The following is a 22,788-nucleotide window of genomic DNA, read 5'->3' as shown; positions in this document are numbered from 1 at the left end:
AGGACAAATGATGAAAGAGTTGTGGTTAAACTTTATTTCAAAACACTGATAACATATCGCGTTTTCTGCTTGGAGATATCTCGCGCGTTTTCGATCGTGTTTATATAATTATCATGAAGACATATCGCCAGATGTCGTACTTACAGCAAGAATGAAATAATCACATGTACAAACAGTCCCAAAAACAATTAATCACATTGATGTAATCATTTTTAGCGAAAATATCACGAATGAACGAAGACAACTTGCAACTTTCGTTTTAACCGGAAGAAATACGCAAGGTTAAGGTCAAGGTTAAGAAAGTCTCCAAATTTCCTCTTCTTTTTCCTTTTTTATACATTAACTTAAGTAATCTTTTACATTTTAATCAAAATTGTATTTTTTTTCCCTTGATTTTATATGTCATTGATTTTGTATTCTTTGTTAGCGTTTTAGATTGACCGATTGTTTTAGAGATTAGTAACGGCGCGGAATTTCCCTATTTCCAAAATTAGATGACGAATTTAAATTCGTATTTTAAGCTATATTCTTTTAAAAATAGGCTGATATTTTTCATTTATTTAACAAAAATCATTTATTGTCTCTTTTTTTATTGATTCACAAGAAAAACACTCGACCGTTTTTATTTTATTTTAGGTTAAAGTGACTAAGCGCTGATTTCTTTCTAAAAACCCAACATGTTGGGTTGCCGCACGGTAACGTCGGCTATTCCGTACCCAATATGTTGGGTCGCCGCACACAAAGGGTTAAGTTTAAGATTTCATCGTAACCGTAAGTTACGATGAATATCTGTTTTACCAAACTTCTTAACTTTAAGTTACGTCAAAAATATCATCGTAACTTACGACAGCCTATGGGCTACTCTAAGTTAAGAATTTTTCGTATTTTTCTAAATAAATGAATAAAAATGGCCGCCTGCTTATTGTTTATTGAAGTTTTAAGAGAAAATGAAGACAAGGCTTTGCGTCGTGAACGCGTTTTCAGAGACAGGAGTCAAGTTCTAGATATGTTGACCGACAGCGAGCTCATTGGGCGATATAGATTTCCAAGGCGAGTTATTCTGCAGCTGACAGACGATGTCAAAGACTTCATACAGCCACAAACTTTGAGGTCGCATGCCATTCCAGCCCACATCCAGGTATTTTTATGGATATGACTTAACAGAGGAAATTCTAAATGAAAATAAACAGAAGACTTATAAAGCTTCTTATCAATCAAATTCTTACAAAATATTAATATCATAATACATCACACTCATGATATTGATAAAAAAAAATACACTTACTATGTTGGTTATGTTCAAAGAATGATTCCGAATGATATCCTTGCAAACATTTCTATTTGTCCACTATTTTGAAAGAAGGATGAAGAGTAACCAAAAGGGCCACAACTGTATTATTACTTCATCGAGTTGTTCCCCTTTAACAAGATTGTGTGTGATGAACCATACAAATTTAAAATAAAATTTAAATATTGCCTAAAAGATATATAAAGCATTTTTTGATTTATTGTGTAAAATTCAATCATTTCTTGTTGACAGTCAAGTATGGTTAGAATATATTTCCAAACCTATGCTAAGCAATATTATAGTTCAAGTATTAATCATAATATAGTAAAATGGTGATCAAGGAAATAAATTAATACATAGTTAAAGAAATAAAGAAATCAAAGGAGAGAGGCTTTTTTGTCATGGACTTTTTTTAACTAAATGAATAGACCTATAAAATTGTGTTAAGCCTAATGGGGTAGCCGCGGATATAAATGTATATGACATTTTTATCCGCTACTTTGTTAATGTCTGGTTAAAAAATTCTGAACCTGCGCCCCCCCCCCCCCCCCCAAGCATCAAATAATGTTTTTTATCTTTGAAAAGTCTTTATTTCATTTAATTATTAGTACATGCATTGTAACCGGGTCTTGATGCAGATGACATAATAACACCAAGTTGATTTTATAGGGTTCGATTCCTTTTTCAATAAATTGTAGGAATATATGGCAAATGCAGGAAATCACACTAGAACAACACACACATAAAACATATATAAGCACACAACAAAGACAATACAAACACAAACATCGCACAGACATTGACATAAAACATATATTTACTTAGATCACCTATTAATATTATCAGCAAAGACCGATAATTTGATAATTTATATTTAAACAATAATTCCAAATGATCAGAAATATTTACGGTAATAAATATCAATAAAACTATATACATCAATGACAGAAACATATAGTTACCAATTTATGGAACTGAGTGCAGGTCCTATTTACTGGATTTCATATCATGAATCGATAACCATATTTAGTATACAATGAATATCGTAAATTTACTTTACTCCATTTAATTATATTCCTTTTTTCACTATAACTTCTATTAACTTTGTAACTCATGTGCTGTATTTATTATTTGTGTTAAAATGTTATTCTTCATGCAATCTCCTATGGGAGGAAATAAAGATAGAATGAATGAACAGTCTGAGCAATTTAATGAATAAAACATTTACTTGTAGCTTTTCATGATAATTCATGATAATTCATTACAAAGTTACACATACTTTATTATAAACATTCACTCTCACACTCATACTGGTCAAACAGATTTATTTATCATTTGTTTATATCGTAAACCTATACTTTAGCAATTAATCATTAAAGTTTAAAAGAGAATTACTCTTAATACAGGTCTAAGATTGGAAATTGTTGTAAGTCATAAAGTTGACAAGTCACACCCGCCTTCACTCTTCACCAAGTCTTGCAGAATTAATTAAAAAAAACCAGATCACAAAAGAAATACTCCCGCCACTGTCAGAGACTCAGAGGTGACCAATACTGATTAATCAAAGCGTAGAATAACAAGAACACCTTTATACTTTACTCTATATTTTTTGACCGAACCATTATTTTAAATAGGAGTGTTAAGGTTTAATCACACACAACACACAGTCAGTATTGCAGTGCAGCGCAAAGAGTGAGAGATTGAATGAATGAGTGAATGAATGATATGTGAATCAAAATACCTTAATACTATACAAAACTAAAATTAAAACTAAGTCACACTACTACATTTTATCATTATCTTTTATTCATTTTATTTTATTTACTTTTTTTTTTTGCTTGTCGAAGATTTTGAACTAATTTCCAGGCTTCCCTCACCCTCTTTTATAAACATACTACAGGTGTGTGATGTCAACAGTACCTTTAAATCATTCCAGGTTCTAACATGCTTGCGTTTCCTGGCTAAAGGAGACTACCTCTCAGAAACAACAGACATTCATGGGATCTCCAAATCATCTGGTTGTCTGGCTGTTCATCGAGTGGTCGATGCTGTCTGCAAAGCTTTGCAGAACATCGAGTTCCCTACAAGGAGGGAACACATTTCCCGTATCAAAGCGTCGTTCTACAAGATTGCTGGGTTCCCAAATGTGATTGGTGCCATCGATGGGACTCAGATACCCATACAAGGCATGGGAACAGATGACGAACACCTGTATGTCTGCAGAAAGGGTTTCCATTCCATAAACGTGCAAGCGGTTGTAGACGCAGATTTAAGGTTTGGATATTAAAACTCTCAATTTATATAAAGATGAATTGCTAATTAAAAGTTTAAACGTTTATATATACACCAAAGAAATACTTATGTTTTTATTGTTCAAATATTAATTGATTTCCAGGTTCACAAATGCCGTCTGCAAATTCCCAGGAGCAACCCATGATGCGTTCATTTTGCAAAACAGCTCCTTGCCAAATTTGATTGAAAGCCTTCAGGATGGAGGTTGGCTGATAGGCGATTCGGGTTATCCCCTTAAAGAGTGGCTGATGACTCCTATCAGCAACCCGAGGAGTGGACAAGAAGAGCGGTACAATTCGGCTCACTGTCGTACTAGAAATGCTATTGAAAGGGCATTTGGTGTGCTTAAAGCACGTTTCAGGTACGTCACCTTTTAATCAAAATATCAAATTTAATTCAGATCAGGAAATGGTGTATTGAAAAAAAAGGATTTTCTTCTAAAAGAGTGAAAAGCCTAAAACATTTCAAACTTATAAATCAACAGGTGCTTGCACAAAACTGGAGGATGCTTGCCTTATAGACCAGACAAATGCACGAAAATAATTGAATGTGCTATGAGGCTACACAACTTGGCCATAAATGAGAGGGTGCCTCTCATGGTAGAAACTGAGGAAGAAGATGATGTCCAGCAACCATTTGCTCCAGTTATCCCCAACAATTGTACTGCAGCAATGCTGAGAGATAGACTTGTACAAAGATTTTGAAGAGGTATTTTGGTTTTAAGTTGCTGCAATTTTCATGTTAAAATTTTTTGGGTAAATTGGAAGTCTTGCAATTCTATTGACCAACAATAAAATGATTTCCAGACTTCGATAAGTCATATATTTGTTGAGACCCTTTTTTGAGGTTCTGATTGAAGCAAAACTACATTATTGTCGCCCTGTACACAAATCGATTTGTTATATATTGCATTGTACAGGAATCTTTATTATGATAAAATTAAAGTTTTGTTTTCACCCATTATATCACACAGGTTTAAGTACACACAGAATTATTATATTAGCATCTTTAGGTAGCAAAAAAAAATTCTCAGAAATACAGCTCACATTGCTTTAAATGTTACTTTATTATGATGACAGAAGTTAAATAATTGTACATGGACAATATATATCAATATAAAAAAACTACTACATGTACTAGCATTTTGATATAATAGTTACCAGTTCACAAAACAATCAACATATAACAAGCAGTTTCTAATCTGAAAAACCATTATATTGGATCCTGTAATCAACAATTTTCTCTCCATTTTTAACAATTTATCATCAGAGACTTTCATCAGGACTCCACAAAAATACAAAGTCTTACAAATTAATAAATGTACCAGCAATTCTTTTTTATTAGCATTAAGATATGTAACTACAGTTTTCCCTATAAATAATATCATGAACATTTCAACAAGAGGCCCATAGTTCACATACAGTAGTAATATGAAACATTTTTTGAATATTGTAATGATTTTAAATTACCATACATTAGAATGTAGCTTAGTAGTTCTTGAGAAGAAGATTTTTATAAAGATTTTACCCAATGATTTTTATGAAGAACTATTTTGAGGGTCATTGTCTTAACAATTTAAAATCTTTACTAAATATAGAAGCTTTGATATAAATATTCTTTAGGAGAAGATATTAACCTACCTTAAGTTTTTAGTGCATACATTAAGAGAATTTAATTACAGGAGATAACGACAATGACAATGGTTGAGAATTTCCAGACTGGTGCATGGAGTTGCTTATGGATTCAACTGCAATGGTGCTTCTGCGTTGTAGTTCAAGCATTTCTTCAAGAATCTTGATTTTTCTGGATCTGTATGTCTCCAGTTTAGAAATCTTCTCCTCTTCCATAGATAACAGCTGTGATATGTGTACTGGAACTTCATTTTCTTTTAAAGAAAAGTTTTAGAAAGCATGAGAATAGGTTTTCTTTTTTTTAAAATATCAATTCATTCTAACAAAGTTAATTAGGGTTTTTTTCTTTAAGGTTTTATCTACACTAAATAGACTGCTGACATTTAACAAACATTTTTTTTAACTAACCTCCTAGTGTAAGACTTGCATGAGAAAAAATGGCTGTCATGTATATTATTTGTTGAAATCAAACTTAATAAGATATCATTATGACAAAGTAGTGTGATGGACAACTTTTTAGTTCTCTTTAACAATATCACTGACCATATGCCTCCTTAAAGAATTAAAATTCACTTTACAAGGCTCGATTTCATTGTTACCTTTCCTTTGCACCCTTGTCTGTTTTCTTGGCCTTTCTTGACTTTGACTAGACTCGCCTGAAATTAAATTTGTAATAATTCAATATCCATTTGTAATGCAATATTACACTTGTATAAACTTGTATAAACTTTTTTTATGCCTTCACAATCATTAGTGCTTAAAAACCTATCAATTTGTATAAAGTTATATGTTGATATTTTTTGTCTCATGCTATCAAACTTTTGATACAATATTGTTAAATTGTTATTCATTACATTAATTGTGTTGTGTTAAACTTACTCTCAAAATTCATGTCTTTGTATGTGCTGTTGTTGATACTTGTCATTCCTTTGATAGAAAGAATATGATTAATGAAACAAAATTATCAATCGAAAAAATTATGTTCAAAAGAAATTGAAATACGTAATTAAGGTTAAATCTTACGAAGTTCTTAAGTAATAATATTTTTGCGTAAGATAAGAAGCTTAGTAAAACTCATGCCTGAACTGTTTTAGTCTTTGTAGCATACCTACACCTTACAACTTGAAACAATTGCTTCAATAGATAGCATTTTTAAATTGAATGTATTTTAAAGTAAGAAATGATAGCAACACCCACATGCTTAAATAGGAACAGTAGTTAACTTTTAAATACTGCCAATTGTGTACCTAAACATAATGGTACTTTATATCTGAAGTACTACCAACTGTCAGTACATCCACATTGATATTACTCTACATCTGAAATACTAACAACTATTTATTTTGTACACACAAATTTGTACTTACTCTGCCTATGAAGTGCTGCCAACTGCCAAAATGATACTTGAACTTCCTCTTAATTACTGCCAACTGTCAGTTTATCCATAATGGAACTTACTCTACCTCTGATGTACTGTCAAATGTCAGTACCTCTACAACTTACCGGGTAACTAGTACTAAATTTACTGGTACTCCCAACGGTAAGTTCATCCACAATGGTACTATAGAACTTTTACATCTGAAGTATTTCAACAGTCAGTACATCCACAATGGTACTTACTCTACCTCAGAAGTACTGTCAACCGTCAGTAGTTCCATAATGATACTAACTCCACCCATGAAATACTGTCCATTGTCGGTACACTCACAATGATGTTAGAAATTTATTTACCTTTAAAGTCCTGTATAATATCAGTGCATCGACATTTGGAACTAAATCTACTTGTGATGAACTATCAACTCCACTACATTGACAATGGACATTTCTTGACCCCTTACCTACTGTCAACTGTAAGTGCATACATAGTGATATTGCTTTACATGTTAAGTATGGTAAATTTCAGTTCATCCACAATGGTACTTATTCTACCTTTGAAATACTGTCAACTAACATGACACCCAACATCGTAGTCCCTTTACCTTTGATGTATTTTTTACTATATCTCGAGATCCAGATTATCTCTGAAATATTTCCAATTTTCATTATCACTACAATAATACTATTACTTTCTCTACCTCAACTGTATGGACATTAGGAATGGTACAGAGTATTACCTTACCTATGAAGTACTAACAACTGTCAGTATATCTACACTGGTAAAGTACTTTCTCTAACTCTAAGGTACTGCCAACTGTCAGTGCATCCATAATGGTACAAGTCCTTTCTCTAAATCTGAAGCACTGCTTTCAGTATTTCCACAAGGGTATTTGTCTATCTTGAAAGTACTGTCAGTTCATCAAACATAGTACTAGTTCTTACTCCGTCTCTACAGTACTGTCAGTACTTCCACAATAGTACTAGTGCTTTCTGTAATTTAGAAGTATAGTTGTCAATATAGTTCTAACTCTAACTCTGAAGTACTGCCAACTGTCAGTATATCCACATTGTGGTACTTATTCTACCTCTGAAGTACATACTGCCAACTACCACTGTAGTACTGCCAACTGTCAGTACATACACAATATGGCACTTACTCTACCTCTGACGTACTGCCAACTGTCAGTACATACACAATATGGCACTTACTCTATCTCTGAAGTACTGCCAACTGTCAGTATATCCACAATATGGTACAAACTCTACCTCTGACATACTGCCACCTGTCAGTACATATACAATATGGTACTTACTCTACCTCTGAAGTACTGCCAACTGTCAGTACATACACAAAATGGTACTTACTCTACCTCTGACATACTGCCAACAGTCAGTATATACACAATATGGCACTTACTCTATCTCTGAAGTACTGCCACCTGTAAGTATATTCACAATATGGTACTTACTCTACCTCTGACATACTGCCAACTGTCAGTACATACACAATATGGTACCAACTCTATCTCTAAAGTACTGCCACCCGTCAGTATATCCACAATATGGTACTAACTCTACCTCTGAAGTACTGCCAACTGTCAGTACATACACAACATGGTACTTACTTTGCCTCTGACGTACTGCCAACTGTCAGTATATCCGCAGTGTGGTGCTTATTCTACCTCTGAAGTACATACTGCCAACTACCACTGTAGTACTGCCAACTGTTAGTACATACACACTATGGTACTTGCTCTACCTCTGACGTACTGCCAACTGTAAGTATATCCACAATATGGTACTTACTCTACCTTTGAAGTACTGCCAACTGTCAGTATGTCCACAATATGGTACTAACTCTACCTCTGAAGTACTGCCACCTGTCAGTACATACACAATATGGTACTTACTCTACCTCTGACATACTGCCACCTGTCAGTACATACACAATAAGGTACTTACTCTATCACTGACATACTGCCACCTGTCAGTATATCTACAATATGGTACTTACTCTACCTCTGAAGTACTGCCACCTGCCAGTACATACACAATATGGTACTTACTCTACCTCTGAAGTACTGCCACCTGTCAGTACATACACAATATGGTACAAACTCTACCTCTGACATACTGCCACCTGTCAGTACATACACAATATGGTACCTACTCTATCTCTGACATACTGCCACCTGTCAGTACATACACCTGATTTTTTAACCGGGTTTTCCAACGGAAAAATCTGGTTATTAAAATGGTGAAAATGGCGGGCGGGAGGGCGGGCGGCTGCAAAAAGGGTACCCTCATTGTACGGATAACTCCTCCTACAGTTCTCAAGATAGGAAGTTGTTCTTTTGCAGATCAATTGTACATATATCAGAGGTGTGCATATTGCTAGGATTTTGATTTCCGATAATTTATTGAAAAAATACCAGCTTTTGAACTTAGTCATTTTTTGGCAAAATATTGCATATAGGGTACCCTCATTGTACGGATAACTCCTCCTACAGTTCTCAAGATAGGAAGTTGTTCTTTTGCAGATCAATTGTACATATATCAGAGGTGTGCATATTGCTAGAATTTTGATTTCCGATAATTTATGAAAAAAATACTAGCTTTTGAATTAAGTCATTTTTTGGCAAAATGTTGCATATACATGTAGGGTACTCCATTTCACTGGATAAGGGTTGACATGGATTATGGATACAGTTTACATAAAAAACCCGGTTTGCTGTCACATTGACAGCTTTTCACTTGTTTTAACATACCATAACGGAGAAATTATCGGTATATATATGTATGGTACATTAATGTACTATCAAATCTACATAGACAGTGAAATGAAGTGCCAGGAACGGTCGAGTTTGCTTCGTAATACATGTACTAAGCACAATATGTTTTATTTGTCAAAATTTTGACATTATAAAGTCAAGAGTAATGAAAATCACTTTGCTGTTCATGTCAATTCACTAAATCCGTTTTTGTTATAATCCTGTTTTACTGTATTGAGTGTCTGATCATAAAAAGACGTTACCACATCAACCACAAATGGCATTTTAATCTGTGCAAGATTTCAAAACTACAGCTAATGACCATGTATATTTTTTAACCATTAATTTTTCTGGAGTGTAACCAGTCCTAATGCAGACATATGCCATTGAAATTGAAAAGAAGTAAGAGTCTGGTTATTTCGACTTTTATTATAACATATGACGATTGATTGATAAGATAACAAAACAATGGGAGACATACAAAAACCAGACAAGAAAAGTACAAAGTCCTTGATACTTAGGAAAGTCATGTTGCAACTTCTGAAGAAAAAAAAAGCATATACAATGGACACGTATAGAAATCTGACCAAAAAAAAAGAACAAAACAAATGAACTCCCAATAAATGGTACACATAGCTGTTATATATATATATATTGTGGTCGTTTGTATTCTCTCGCTTTAACTCCTCTCAAACACCAGCAGCACTTTTATTATATAAATAAAAAAATATGAAAAAAAAGAGTTCTTATAAAAGTCGAGGTACACTGAGTCCTGATTTAATAGCCATTCAAAAGAGTATTCTAGATGTCTCTGCCATTTAACGCACTGTTTTGTTTAGATCCAAATAACTTATAAAACATTTTTTTCCTCAAATTTTTTTACTAGATTTTTCCCCATCAAATACGTTGTATATAAGAATTTTTAAGTTTGTCCGATTTTGTTTCCGTGGAGGAATTGCCCATTTGTTTGGCTGTAAAGCACTGACTCATAAACTCGGCATAATTTAATCCTTCCAATCTTGTAAGCCCCCTCCCATCAATCTTTGAAAAAATTGGAGTGAAAAAATGGCTCCTCTTCTATACCAAAATCTGCGTCCACATTATCTCTGATAAATTTTTTAGTGTAATGTTAGTATTTGTAATTAGTTTTACGAGTCTTCCATTATCATTACACGTATTTCAAACAAGTGTCAATTGAATCAAAAACAAAACTAAGAATGGTTTGTATAATATACAATAGATCATCAACTTTATAAACTATATCTAATAATCTGTCTACATTATTTTCAAAGTTATCCGACCAGTGGTAAAATAAGAAAATAAGGGTTTTAATTCAACAATGATACACAGGACACACTCATTCACAAGTTTTTCTAGGATGCATATAAAAACAAAGAACTGCATAACAAGGGTGTTCACACACAGATTGCTCTTTAGCAACCCCGACAGAATCATAGCTTCTGAGTAATCTCCCTTTACCTACACACCATGGCAAGATCCCACTGAATTACATAGATTTTGTAGATATCATCAATTATCACTCTGCACAATAAAAATCAATACGTTTAATTGTTACATTTACATGTATAAATGGTTTTCTAATAATCTTGATATATAAATCTTTTTCTGTAAAAAATGTGGAAAAAAAGGATAATTAAAAAAAACAAGTTTAATGATATAATATATAAACAACACCATGTTATGTATACATAAACTGGTTAATATATATGCAGAAAGACAAAGTAAACACTACGAGACCGCCGCCCACTAATTTACATATTATAATGGTAATGTATTACATGTACATCACAAAAAAAAAAAAGGTTGTCATGACAACTACGCAACAACTTGCTGTTGTCTGCAGACACTAATGCCCCATGGACACCCCTCTGGTGATTCCATGAACAACTTTATTGTCCGCGGTGTTTGCTCAATAATAAAGAAGTAATTCCCAATTATAATGCTGTGTACGTATTAAAACATATAAAATGTAGGTGCTATATAATATACGTAGTTTTTTTGACGCTTGGAATGGCTATATCCAGGAACACGGGGCAATCCGACATACTCGGCTCGAGTTCAGATCGGGCAAGGATTAGAACATTATCATTACAGTACACATCAGATGTAGGAGTATATACACCCCACTATCGCACACGACAGTGGGGTACTAAGTATCGGTTGTGCATATCTGAAGTTATAAAATGTACATTTTACATTACCTTCAATCACATGAAAAATACCAATCAGAAAACAATTTGCATCAATAATACGATCACCAAAGATTCTATGTCTTATAGCACACGTTATCTGTTTACATAAAGTCCTGCTGCTGCAGCAAGTGCATAATTAAACAAATGATTTTTACACCTTAAACAATAGTCACGGCAAAATTGTCCTTCAGAGTGCAATACACGTAATATTGCTTTACCTAGTACTGTACCATCAATCTGCCTGAACAATGTCTTAGAGTATACAGACTTGTAATCTATGGAATGATTGTTTCACATTTCTATTTTACATTAACATATCTATCAATACAATTCATTACAGATACATTTATTAATATGCTACCCTTATATAAAGCGTGTACATGGAAGTTTGTAACTACCATAATGCAATACTTTTAACATCGTAAGAGAAACATTTCAACGTACACTTAAGATTCTATTTCATACCATACGTACATGCATGTTCATGTCAATTAAAAAATATTGATACAAGTTCATACTTTGTTTTGTAGAATATTATGCTTCAAGACAAAAAAAGCCAATCTTATGAAGGGCAGTGATTATATTAAATACAAATTTTTTTTTAAAAATGTTAAATATTTAACATATTGTAATTCACAAATAAAAATCCTAAATACTGTTAATGCTAACAAAATAAGAGTAACAGGCCAATTATTCATTTTCAAATTTCATTAAGTGATAGAATTTCATTTTCTAAAAAGGACAGTCCATAATTTTTCATCAAAATACCATGTAAAAAAAAATGCAGAAGATTGTCATAATGTTCATATTGTCATTTCATATCAAAATTAAAGAGTCTCTTCAGCTGAGCTAATGCTACACGTCCTCGCATACCCTCATATCTAACTACTTAATATACAAAGAGAAACAGTTAAAGAATTAGGACAATGCGTGTATAACATGTAAATGGTAGTCGATAAACAATAAATGCCATGTTTATATGTAGTTTGGTTCCTGAATCTATCACATTATCTACAGTATTACAGTGGTGTGTTTTGTTCCCCGTTTAATTCCTCGCGAGAATCACACAGTCCTACGTCACGAAATTGTTCCGTCAGTTTTCGGCACTTCTCTTCGTATATTGCTCGATATTCTTTAGGTACCTATTAAAGTACATCAGAACACCTTGTAACAAAACCAGAACATGTTTTTTTTTCCATTCTTGATAAATAGAGAGCATATATGGACAATAAGGACATTATGCTACTATAGAAGTGCACCCTGAATAATAATCACTTCTCTCAGATTTAATTTCCTTATTACATTCTATAAGATCAAAACAAGGGCATAATATTTTTGATATCTTTTTTGTTTCTGTTTTGGAAGTCTACATGTATACAATAAACTTCATAAAACTTCATCGAAAAGAAGAAGTGTAAGTCAAAGCTACATGTAATATCTGTAACACTGTCACATAGCAAAATATTTCACATATACCTGGTACATGTCCATCTCCATTGTGAGTCAAAGAAGGAATTAGTATACCTGATATATTGATCAAAACACCCACCCTTTGTTCCATTTCCTTAACATACTGTAAAAGTGGTTATTTACGCTGGTGGTTAAGTGTGCGGTTTCTATGGTCAAACAATATCTGTGGGTATTAAATACGCGGATGTGTGATTTACCACTCTTAAGATTTTGTGTTTTAAACATATGTGCAGGGATATTTTACGCAGTTTATAGCTTATCATGTAACTAGTGAAAATTTCTCCAACGCGTAAATAACCAATTTTAAAGTAAATACATGTACTACTACCGGGTATTTGTACCAGTATATTTATATGTATTACCATTTCTCTTTCCTTTTCATACTCCTGTTGAATTAGGCTCAATTCTCGTTTCAGCTCATCCTTTTTCTTATACAATAAGTCTTTATGCTGAAAAAAAAATCAGAAATGTTAAATTTTTTATATGAAAAGGGGAAACCTGATGTGTTTAAAACATCATTGTCTATCTCCAAGCTATCTGAAGCAATAAATCAACCAATTTCATAACATACCTTGGCTCTTTCTTGCACTACTTCATCTATGTGTTTTGTCTGTGCTTCTCTCTTTATCCTGAAAGATCAACATTGTTAAAATCAAAACAACAATAAATTGCATCTACTGGTAACTGAAAAGATAATCTTTTAGGGTTTTCCCCCTCATTGTGCTAAAAAGTTTTGAAATCTCCAGGTTTTCTCTTCCTTACTAATGATATAAAGCTATATACTTTGTTGGTTCAAGATACATGTACCTCAAATTATTGTGGGCACAGTGGGTTGTGATTTTTCTTCTTCAATAACTGCACCCTCATACCCACATGACCCACCAAAATAACATTTTAATGTTTGAAGGCCCAAAATTAATATGTTGGTTCTCATGCCAAAACTTTCAAAAATATAATACAGCATGCAAGGTAGCAAGATCTTCAAAAGGAATTAACTTAATTTTCATTATTTTGATTTAAAATTGAAAATTGAGTTATTCCCCTTTTTCAATATAGCAATAAATTTAGTCAATGATGCAGCATAAAGCAACAATGCCTGAAAACAAATTGATCCATTGTTTTAGTCTAACAAAGCTTGACTTTACCACCAGAGAGTACCCCACGGGCACAGTCCTACCTGGCCAGTTCATTCTTATCCTTATACATCTTGCTGAGGGTCTTCATCTCCTTCTTGCTGTGTTCCTCCATCTTCCTCCTGTGCTCCTCCACCTCCATTTCAAATATGGCTGTCAACTTCCTGTCGTGTTCACGGTGGTTGATGTCCATGATCAGTTTCAGGACGTCGTACACGGAGTCGTGGTGCTTCAACATGACGTCCATCTCGGCTTGGAAATGGTCTTTGCACATTGCCACAAACACTTCTGCTTGCGTCTTGCGTAGTTCTTTGTGCTGAGGACAAAGAGTGAACTCGTTAAGGCAATGGAATGTTTGAATTTTCATTTTCTATCAAGATCATGCAGGAGAGATTTTGTTCCAAACTAATGGATTTTTACTTAAAACATTTGAATTTACAGTAGTTACTTCATTTCTAAAACTTTAAAATCTAAATTTAAATTTAAGGGTCAATTGATAAGTCAAATCAAACTGTCATATCAGTTGGATCATGTTAATTATTTTATAATTCCTGCTATAATTAAATGAAAGAAAATGGTCAAAATAAATAGCCTGATTTAATGAAACTGTAAGCTAATATAGTACTCTACATATTACACAGCAATCAAAAATCACCACAAAACCATGATTTAAAAAATGAGACTCAAGACCATTCAAATGCTCCGAAACCTGTTCCAGATGAAATCTCAAAGAACACCGTTCAGACGGCTGTCTATAAATTAACCATACACAAAGCTTGATAGTTTAGGATTAAACTATCTACAGTGCATATAAATTCCATCAAAGTTTTATTTTTCTAAAGGATAAAAAATAGCAGGAACACTACCTCAAACTTAGTTTGAAATCTAATTAGTCAAGTTTAATTTTTAAAAATTATTCATGAAAGCTGTATCAGATGAGATGAAATATTTCTAGTTTCCTTTTGGGTATGAATGATTCACTACAAGTTATTTTTCTTCACTGAGTATATCAATAGAAGCCCACACAAGACAGCATACAGTATCACAGAGTACAAGTATAGATCTTTACGCTGAAGTTCTAGTATATCTGGATTACACGTCACGTCACAGACTCTATAGGTTTACTGTATAGGATTAATGTGTAATATTGTTAGAAGACAGATATTTGATGTTAGTAAGAGATTTTTTTGTAAAGTAGCAGCCTTGATGTGTTTCCATTAGGTGACCTTGACCTTCAGAGACTGACAAGATCTCTTATTTTGATTCTCTTCACTTGGCTTCATGTATTAATACCTTATTAAGTACCTCATTTGATTATTATCACTTAATTATCCCAAAATACTTAAATTTTACTAACTAGAGCCCATTCCCCAAAAATATGTTTAAAAATTTATTAATTTTTTTGCAGATATGTAAAAATTAAAAGATAAATCATTTTTCTATTGATTGAACAAAAAAAACCAACAAAAACCCCAAAAATATTGAAAAAAATTAAGGACATCCTAGATGCATAATGAAGAGGGGAAAAGGTTAAGAAATGTGTATATCATAACTGCATATATGTGTATAGTTCAAAGCATACATCATACAGTTCAAGATAAAAAAAAAATCCTTTATTAAACTATCTTCAAAAACATTCTCAGCACTATATAAAACCCTTCTTTACTCATGCATTTAAAATTTCAAAAATTTAAAGTGAAACTCAAGTCATGCTATAGGGGAGAAAACTGGGGAGGGGAGTGAAGAGAAACAAAATAAGAGGGAAACAAACACTGAACAGTGGAATATTGTAGTGGTTACACAATATTGTGTTCTAGCCACCAGCTTGATTTAAAAGCTTTAAGGTTAACATGTATGAAAATTTAAAACAAAATTACCTTCATTGTCAGAAGAGTTTATTGAGAAGTCACCTTAATTTTTAGATATTTCATACATGTCAACTTAAGTGGCAAATAGTTAAAAGAAGGCATGTAGAAATATTATATATCAAACTTTGGTTTACCTTTCTTTTCCACTAAAATACAACAAGATACAACAATAAATTAGTTATAGTGATATAATTGTGATGTAGCCTTGTTCACAGGAGGATCTCTTTCTGCCATCTTCATGGAGGCTGCAAAGTGTATTAATCACTACTTAAAATCTAGAGGGACTCAACAAACTTATTCCAAAGGCAAGAAAACCCATCCAAAGAGGATTTCTGGTATACTTTTATCATTGCAAATCAGTAAACTTTAAATTTCTTTGAATCCATTGAACCAAAGTTTATATTGATTTCTATATTATTTGTATATATATCAATAAAACATTCATCCTCTTTTAAAGTTTTCTTGCACATTGGAACAGGTTACCTAGACGACAATATATGTCAGTCACATGACAATATGCGAATAAGTCATGTGACTGTTGCAACACCAGGTCAACAACACTGAGTATCACTCATGCAGAGCGACATTTGGGGGTACCTTCTCATCTTGTTCACGAGTTAGCTGCTGATATTCTTGTCTGTTGGCTTGCTCCACTTGTTCGACATTGCCAGTTTTTATGGCTTTCTTTAATGACTTAGCATGGACTTTTTCCATGGCCGTCTTGGCTTTAACTTGAGATATCATGAGTCTTTCTTCCTGTAGCTCATGTATCTCACGCATGGTTTCTCTTGCCTAGAAATATGAGTCGATACATGTTGAAAATGTGGAATGAAGTTCAACATGATCATTTTGATTTCAAAATTTCAAAAAGTAACAAATACACTTTGTCACCTCCCTTCTCTGCTGGAAAGGTAAATTGATATTATTGGCAGAAAAAGAGGATGTACATTTAACACGAAAATGACTGTTGAATCTAATTTTCAACTAAAACCTTTTCTCCTAATTTTAAGGAAAAAAGCAACATAATTAATCAGTGCTTATACACTGCAACAGAAATTTAACAGATAGATTTTATATAAATATTACCTCTGGTTTAATGAAATGAAGGAATTATACACCAAGACAAATGTAACAGAAGCTAGACTTTGTGTCTATCATGTACGTAGTACCCACAAACACTAAATAAAGACCAGTCCTACCTTCTCGTGCTTCTTGCTGAGGCTCTCTAGCTCCTTATCTCTCTTGCAGATCACTTTGAAGAAGCCCTTCTGGTTTTTGAGATCTTTCAGAGGTGTTGGTACCAGCAATGATGGATCTTTAATAACAATTAGTACTCATTTATAGTGTATTTTTCACTTATCTTAACTTTCTGGCACATGAACAGGTAGTAGATTACAATTATTATACAGATCAGCATGTTTGCTGGCCGTAACTAGATATTTATAACAAAGAGGTCATTATGAATTGACCTGTTTATTTTATTACTTATAATCAAACTTGACTGAATGAAATATGACATTGCGAGGTGTATCCAGAAACGTGTACCTACCATCCAATAGTGATTGAATCGTGCTCTTTGATTGCACTGTAGGAAAAAAAAAGAGTTTTGTGATTAAAAACCAAATTATAATAAAAATATTGATTTGTTTCCTTAAGGTGGTATGGGACACCTCCATATTGTGACATACTTTCTATCAAAATAAACAATAAAATAACAGTATAACTTTTATTTTTTTTCTTCTTCAGTCCAATAATTTTTAAAGGCATTTCAGAATATAAATCTGTTTCTTTACATTGTACCATATATTCATAAGTGAAATCATGCATGAGAAAATCTGGGCTGCGTGCAAAATGGCATATCAGCTAGCTTATTTCTACAGGTTAGAAGCAATCATATTAACAGGTGTTCTTTAGGTCTATGTTTTGAAGTAGACATATTAAACAATCAAATTCATTTTCGACACATTCAAATCAAAGAATTTCATAATGTGGTGCTACATGTCAAAAAAAAATAATTAATGCAATTCATTCAAAAACATCATCATTGGAATTGAGATTTTTTTCATGACATATAATGAATGTGTCACTTACATGTGGACCCAATACAAAGAGTTATTTCCCTCTCGCATGCATCTAGTGAACCATCCAATATTCACTGTATAATCACTACAAACCCATTACCTATATATACATATATATGCTAGGTCAAGCCTCTAACTCAGGGTATTAAGGGTACTAGATGCATCTAGAGCTGGCTAGCTAGTCACTACTATATTGAACGCACCCCTGTTTTCTTTAACTGATATTTGGTTGAACTGACTTGGTTGGCCATTGCTTGGCTCAGCTTTTACTAATGGATGAGTGGGTTTCTTAGTTATCTGTTGCTTTGTGACTTCCTCTGTAAACGCAGGGACTGAGCTCTTGTTTCCCGCCAGTGGTTTGGAATCTTCGTGTTGCGGGGATGGTGGAACTGATGCTCTTCCGTTTGACTGCACCGACTGCAAAACCAGACAGATTCCTGAACCATATGTGTAATCAAAGGATAATATAATGTTAATATTCGTACAGAAATCCAACATCAATTAAACTCTAGATATATATAATGAATAAAAAGAGTAACCCACTTGAATTGTTCAATTTTTGTTTTATAGTGAGTAAATTATCATTTAATCATAACAAACATCTTAAACATTACATGTACATATATAATTAACCACTCTTAACTTTTATTTATAGATTTGATATTCAATGTAATTCATAAGCAAAGCAATGAAGAACACTTGCATTATGATTAAATATTCTGGTCATGCATAAATTAAAAATATTTTAGGGTTTTCTTATTTGAAAGTAAAATGGTTAAAAGCCATTCATTAGACATCCATACCCTCCTTATTTTGACTGAATCTTGAACATACCCCTGAATCATTTAAAGAATAAAATGTCAAACATATTCATATACTGGCTTGTCACCCATTAGAACATTAAACATGACATTGTAAAAAAAAATTTTAATTGCCCTCCTCATGTCTTTATAGTTAGAACTTTGAAAAAATCAGTAATAATCACATAACATGAGCAGAAAGCTGTGTACACAATGGCTAAAGCTGCTTTCCAGAGATGTAATGTTGCAAAACATCGGTTGAAAGACTGCATGGTGAATATCAGGCTTGGGGCGAATTACATTGTAAAGTAATGCATTACATTACCATTACTTCATGAATCTGGGCATTAAATTACCATTACCATTACTTGATTTTCTTGAAGTAATGCATTACATTACCATTACATGAGTAAAGTAATGCATTACCATTACCATTACTTTTTTTTTTAAAGTAAAGCTAATAAAGAGTTTTTGCAAATGTTTCAAATATACAACACTCTTTAACATATCTACAGCTTCATGCTCAGTATCAGGTTCAAATTCAATGAATAAACAAGAGTCATTCTTTATTTGCTCAATATATAATCATATTATGGCAATATGAACAACATATTACATAAGTAAAATGATATTTATAGACATTTGGCATGATACAATATCAGATAATTATGAAATAGAGACACAGGATAACATGCGTAACAAAAAACAATTTATGAAATAATGTTGCTGTTTTTAAAAGCTAAATATAGATATATCCCCAGATTACACAAATCTTTTAAAACAAAACACTTAATTTTATTAATTTATAAACAGGTGATTTTTCCAAGTTATATTTCTTAATTTATTTTAATCGTATTTCTTTTTACGGAGGACACTTTAAGACAAAAGATTGCTGTTGCACTTTGTGATCGAAGTTTCAAAGGGTTCATCTTTTAAATGCATCCATCTTCCGGGCTATACTAAATAAATGTTTTGCAGGAGCAGTCAAAGCTTGGACTGGAAAATACTGTTTGACGATCTTTATCTTAGGATATATTAAGTGCAATAATAGATTAAATACATAAATCTTGTATTTTCTATCAGTCCAAACTAATGTAAAGTGTAATTAATATACAGGAGAGAGAGAGAGAGAGAGAGAGAGAGAGAGAGAGAGTGTGAGAGAGAGAGAGAGAGAGAGAGAGAGAGAGAGAGAGAGAGAGTGAAGATAAGTAAGATTATTTTCAAATGAGTTATAATATTGGAAGTGATATTGATTTTCATCATGGATGGACAGTGCATTCATTTGGCTTTTAAAGGTGCATGTCTGTCTCCTATTCTATTGTGACATATTGCGAAGGGAAGGGGATTGGGGTGTTTAGCACTTAGATTATCCTGGGGGCATAGTGTGTTGTTGACACATTTCTTATTGAAGTGCAAACTAATTGGAGTAAATTGTTTAAATGATTAAAAACTCTTAATAACAACACTCTTAAAAATGATTTGAAATTGTGCTGTTATCTTTAGTAATATAAACAATTCAAAAATGAATTTTAAAAAACCTTTTATAATAAAACATGTACAATTAAAACACTTTTTCTTAATTAGAATTATTTCTTTCTTCTTTAAAAATAAATTTAATCAAATTTAATTTCAACTATTCATTTATTCATCACATTTTTTAAAGTGAACATGCATAAATATGCATAGTAATGCAAAGTAATGCCATGTAATGCCAGCATTACACTAGATTTTGGAAAGTAATGCATTACATTAGCATTACTTGTAATGCTAATTTTGAGGCATTACACATTACTAGCATTACTTTGAAAACATGTAATGCATTGCAATGCATTACCATTACATTTAGCATTACCCCAAGCCTGGTGAATATTTATGGATATTGATATTCATGAATGAATTAACATTCACAATTGTGTAAACATATAAATTTGTGGTTCCATTGAAGAAAATTTTTGTCAACTTCTTTTTTTTACTTCAAAGAAAAATCAACAAAAAATATTGACAAAACTCAGGATTATTTGGAAAGTTATTCAAAATATCATAGTTAAAGAACTAAAGAGTTCCCTTTCAATTCCAATTAAGTCATAGAGATATGAATATAATATGGCTTTAAAACAAGGCCATTTTGAATCCCCTCTCCAATAAGATTTCAAAAGTGAAGTGGCTTCATAATTCATAGTTTATTCTAGGAAATATTTAGATTATTGAATTATTCTATATCATATTTTTGATATAACTTGCTAAAAGAAGTTTAATTCTTCTTTTTTTCTCTCTTTATCTGCAGACTTTTCTGTCATTTAAGTAAGTTTGCTATTGCGCTGTATCATCCTTTCAACTATATTCATTTCACATAGAACACAAACAGACAAACTTACAAACTCTGCGTCCTCAAGAACCGCTAGCTGCTGGCTGTGTTTTTCTTGCTCAGACAAGTAGGCTATTGGATTGATTAGAGCCTCGATATACACTGTAAATGGAAGAGAGAGAAAACATGCACAGACAATCAGCTAGGACAAGATCTTAATATAGAGAGTCCAAGTACCATGTCCTAGGAAAAATTCATCTGTCCATAGGAAACAGACAAGAACTGTGCGAGAACCATTCCATGTGATCACAATTGTGTGAAGAATCAACATTCTGAGTTAAATCACTTGCTATATAAATATGGTGAGGAGATTCTTGGGGTAATCTGATAGAAAGCAAAAATTTTCAACCCGGCAGAGAATCTGATATAGAAGAAGTTGAATGGGCAAAATGTTCATGTCTGATACATATAAGCTACTGTAACTAAAAGCTAGGTCTACAAAACAATTTTAATAAAACGTTTGTTCTCGGAGAAAGCATTCCAATTTAATAGAAATGATGTTTTTATTCATGCTTCATAATTTAGAGTCAAGTTGACCAAAGAGACAATCCAAAGCATAGACAAGGGCTGGCATCCATTACTGAGACTAAGACAGGGTGCACGGTGTGGTGGATCAAACCTTTGTGTTACTGCTTTTATTAACGTTGTGCAGTTTTGGGGATTTGCCATTTTCAAGGTCAGATATTTTGAAATCTTCTCCAAAATCAAACAACTTAGACAGAAGAGTTTTCCTTTTCTCCTTAGTTTTTTCTCTCCAATTGGTGGTCGGGAATTTCTGAGGATTTGTCAAAAAATCCACAATGTCTGAAATGTTAGTACTGATTAACAGACTTTCTGTCAAATTTCTGTATCATCCTACTGTACCGATGTTGTGATATTTCCAATTCAAGAAAATGCTGAAAAGTTCTGAATTTTGCTCAATCATAAAACTTCAGAAGGGTAAATCATGCTCATAAATTATGTACATGTCAAAATAATCCTTCACAAAATAAGAATTATCCGACAAATTCTCTTAACTAGAACACATACTAGTATGTACCAGTATTTTGTTGACATTGTAAACAAACATCCCCTCCCCCCTCCACCCAATAGTTTTTAATTTTGTATGTTTGCAAATTAAAAAAGATATAATGTTTTAGAATTGTTTCCATGCAGTCTATGGAAACTCATAAATGTAAGTATGGTCATGTATTTCCACGTCAATTCTAGGATTAAAATTAAGACACCTTACCAGACATGTCATCAGGAACATAGTCCTTCACGCTGATATGAACAAACACAGTTGGCATCAACAAGGGTAGATTACATTCGTTCCTTAAAGGTATATGCCGATAACCTGCAACCAAACATTAAATCAATGGTAAAACTGGGTTGCTGACTTCCAAGGCAGTCTGAATAGCTTCATTTCAATTCCTTGAGAAAATTTATCAGAAAATTTATCATCTCTGTATGAATGACAAAAGGATAATTCTCACATTTTATCATAATCAATACTAATA

At 32.7% G+C, this 22,788-nt stretch overlaps 2 protein-coding genes and 2 long non-coding RNA genes across 16 annotated transcripts in view; 1 reads left to right on the top strand and 3 right to left on the bottom strand.

Moving 5' to 3' along the window:
• Window positions 1-764: 764 nt before the first annotated feature.
• On the top strand, window positions 765-5,396 carry LOC128178994 (putative nuclease HARBI1). The gene is made up of 5 exons (XM_052846451.1): window positions 765-1,138; window positions 3,225-3,562; window positions 3,684-3,941; window positions 4,065-4,288; window positions 5,262-5,396. Exons 1-4 carry the CDS (start codon window positions 908-910, stop codon window positions 4,282-4,284), a joined length of 1,047 nt encoding a protein of 348 aa, XP_052702411.1. The 5' UTR covers window positions 765-907; the 3' UTR covers window positions 4,285-4,288; window positions 5,262-5,396.
• LOC128178996 (uncharacterized) lies at window positions 1,035-3,300 on the bottom strand. Its single transcript, XR_008243031.1, has 3 exons — window positions 3,209-3,300; window positions 1,286-1,419; window positions 1,035-1,172 (listed from the first exon to the last, which is right to left on the bottom strand). It is a non-coding gene; the product is annotated as an uncharacterized LOC128178996 (long non-coding RNA).
• LOC128178995 (uncharacterized) lies at window positions 5,332-7,945 on the bottom strand. Its single transcript, XR_008243030.1, has 3 exons — window positions 6,091-7,945; window positions 5,811-5,867; window positions 5,332-5,465 (listed from the first exon to the last, which is right to left on the bottom strand). It is a non-coding gene; the product is annotated as an uncharacterized LOC128178995 (long non-coding RNA).
• Window positions 7,946-9,768: 1,823 nt separating this feature from the next.
• The window catches only part of LOC128178646 (1-phosphatidylinositol 4,5-bisphosphate phosphodiesterase beta-1-like), a 54,956-nt gene continuing 41,936 nt past the window's right edge, over window positions 9,769-22,788 (bottom strand). For 8 of the 13 annotated variants that reach the window (XM_052845895.1, XM_052845900.1, XM_052845901.1 and 5 more), the window contains 10 exons: window positions 22,521-22,625; window positions 21,909-22,093; window positions 18,328-18,541; window positions 17,593-17,628; window positions 17,243-17,358; window positions 16,641-16,835; window positions 14,220-14,491; window positions 13,614-13,671; window positions 13,405-13,491; window positions 9,769-12,714 (listed from right to left, as the gene is read on the bottom strand). In XM_052845895.1, coding sequence (XP_052701855.1) covers window positions 12,592-12,714; window positions 13,405-13,491; window positions 13,614-13,671; window positions 14,220-14,491; window positions 16,641-16,835; window positions 17,243-17,358; window positions 17,593-17,628; window positions 18,328-18,541; window positions 21,909-22,093; window positions 22,521-22,625 — 1,391 coding nt within the window. In that variant the 3' untranslated portion in view covers window positions 9,769-12,591. Of the gene's footprint in view, window positions 12,715-13,404; window positions 13,492-13,613; window positions 13,672-14,219; window positions 14,492-16,177; window positions 16,190-16,640; window positions 16,836-17,242; window positions 17,359-17,592; window positions 17,629-18,327; window positions 18,542-21,299; window positions 21,392-21,908; window positions 22,094-22,520; window positions 22,626-22,788 lie in introns of all 13 variants that reach the window. The other 5 variants (XM_052845904.1, XM_052845908.1, XM_052845909.1 and 2 more) reach the window with 3 other exon arrangements.

This window comes from Crassostrea angulata, chromosome 3 (genome assembly GCF_025612915.1).
Source record: "Crassostrea angulata isolate pt1a10 chromosome 3, ASM2561291v2, whole genome shotgun sequence".
Taxonomy (NCBI): domain Eukaryota; kingdom Metazoa; phylum Mollusca; class Bivalvia; order Ostreida; family Ostreidae; genus Magallana; species Magallana angulata.
Note: the sequence above shows the minus strand (reverse complement) of the source record. Positions and strands in the feature narration are given on the sequence as shown.

Excerpts from the sequence above, each read along its gene's own strand:
- LOC128178994 (XM_052846451.1), top strand. The coding sequence starts at position 908 with ATGGCCGCCTGCTTATTGTTTATTGAAGTTTTAAGAGAAAATGAAGAC. Across the intron at positions 3,563-3,683 it reads GTTGTAGACGCAGATTTAAG|GTTCACAAATGCCGTCTGCA; the intron begins GTTTGGATATTA and ends ATTGATTTCCAG. Across the intron at positions 3,942-4,064 it reads GTGCTTAAAGCACGTTTCAG|GTGCTTGCACAAAACTGGAG; the intron begins GTACGTCACCTT and ends ATAAATCAACAG.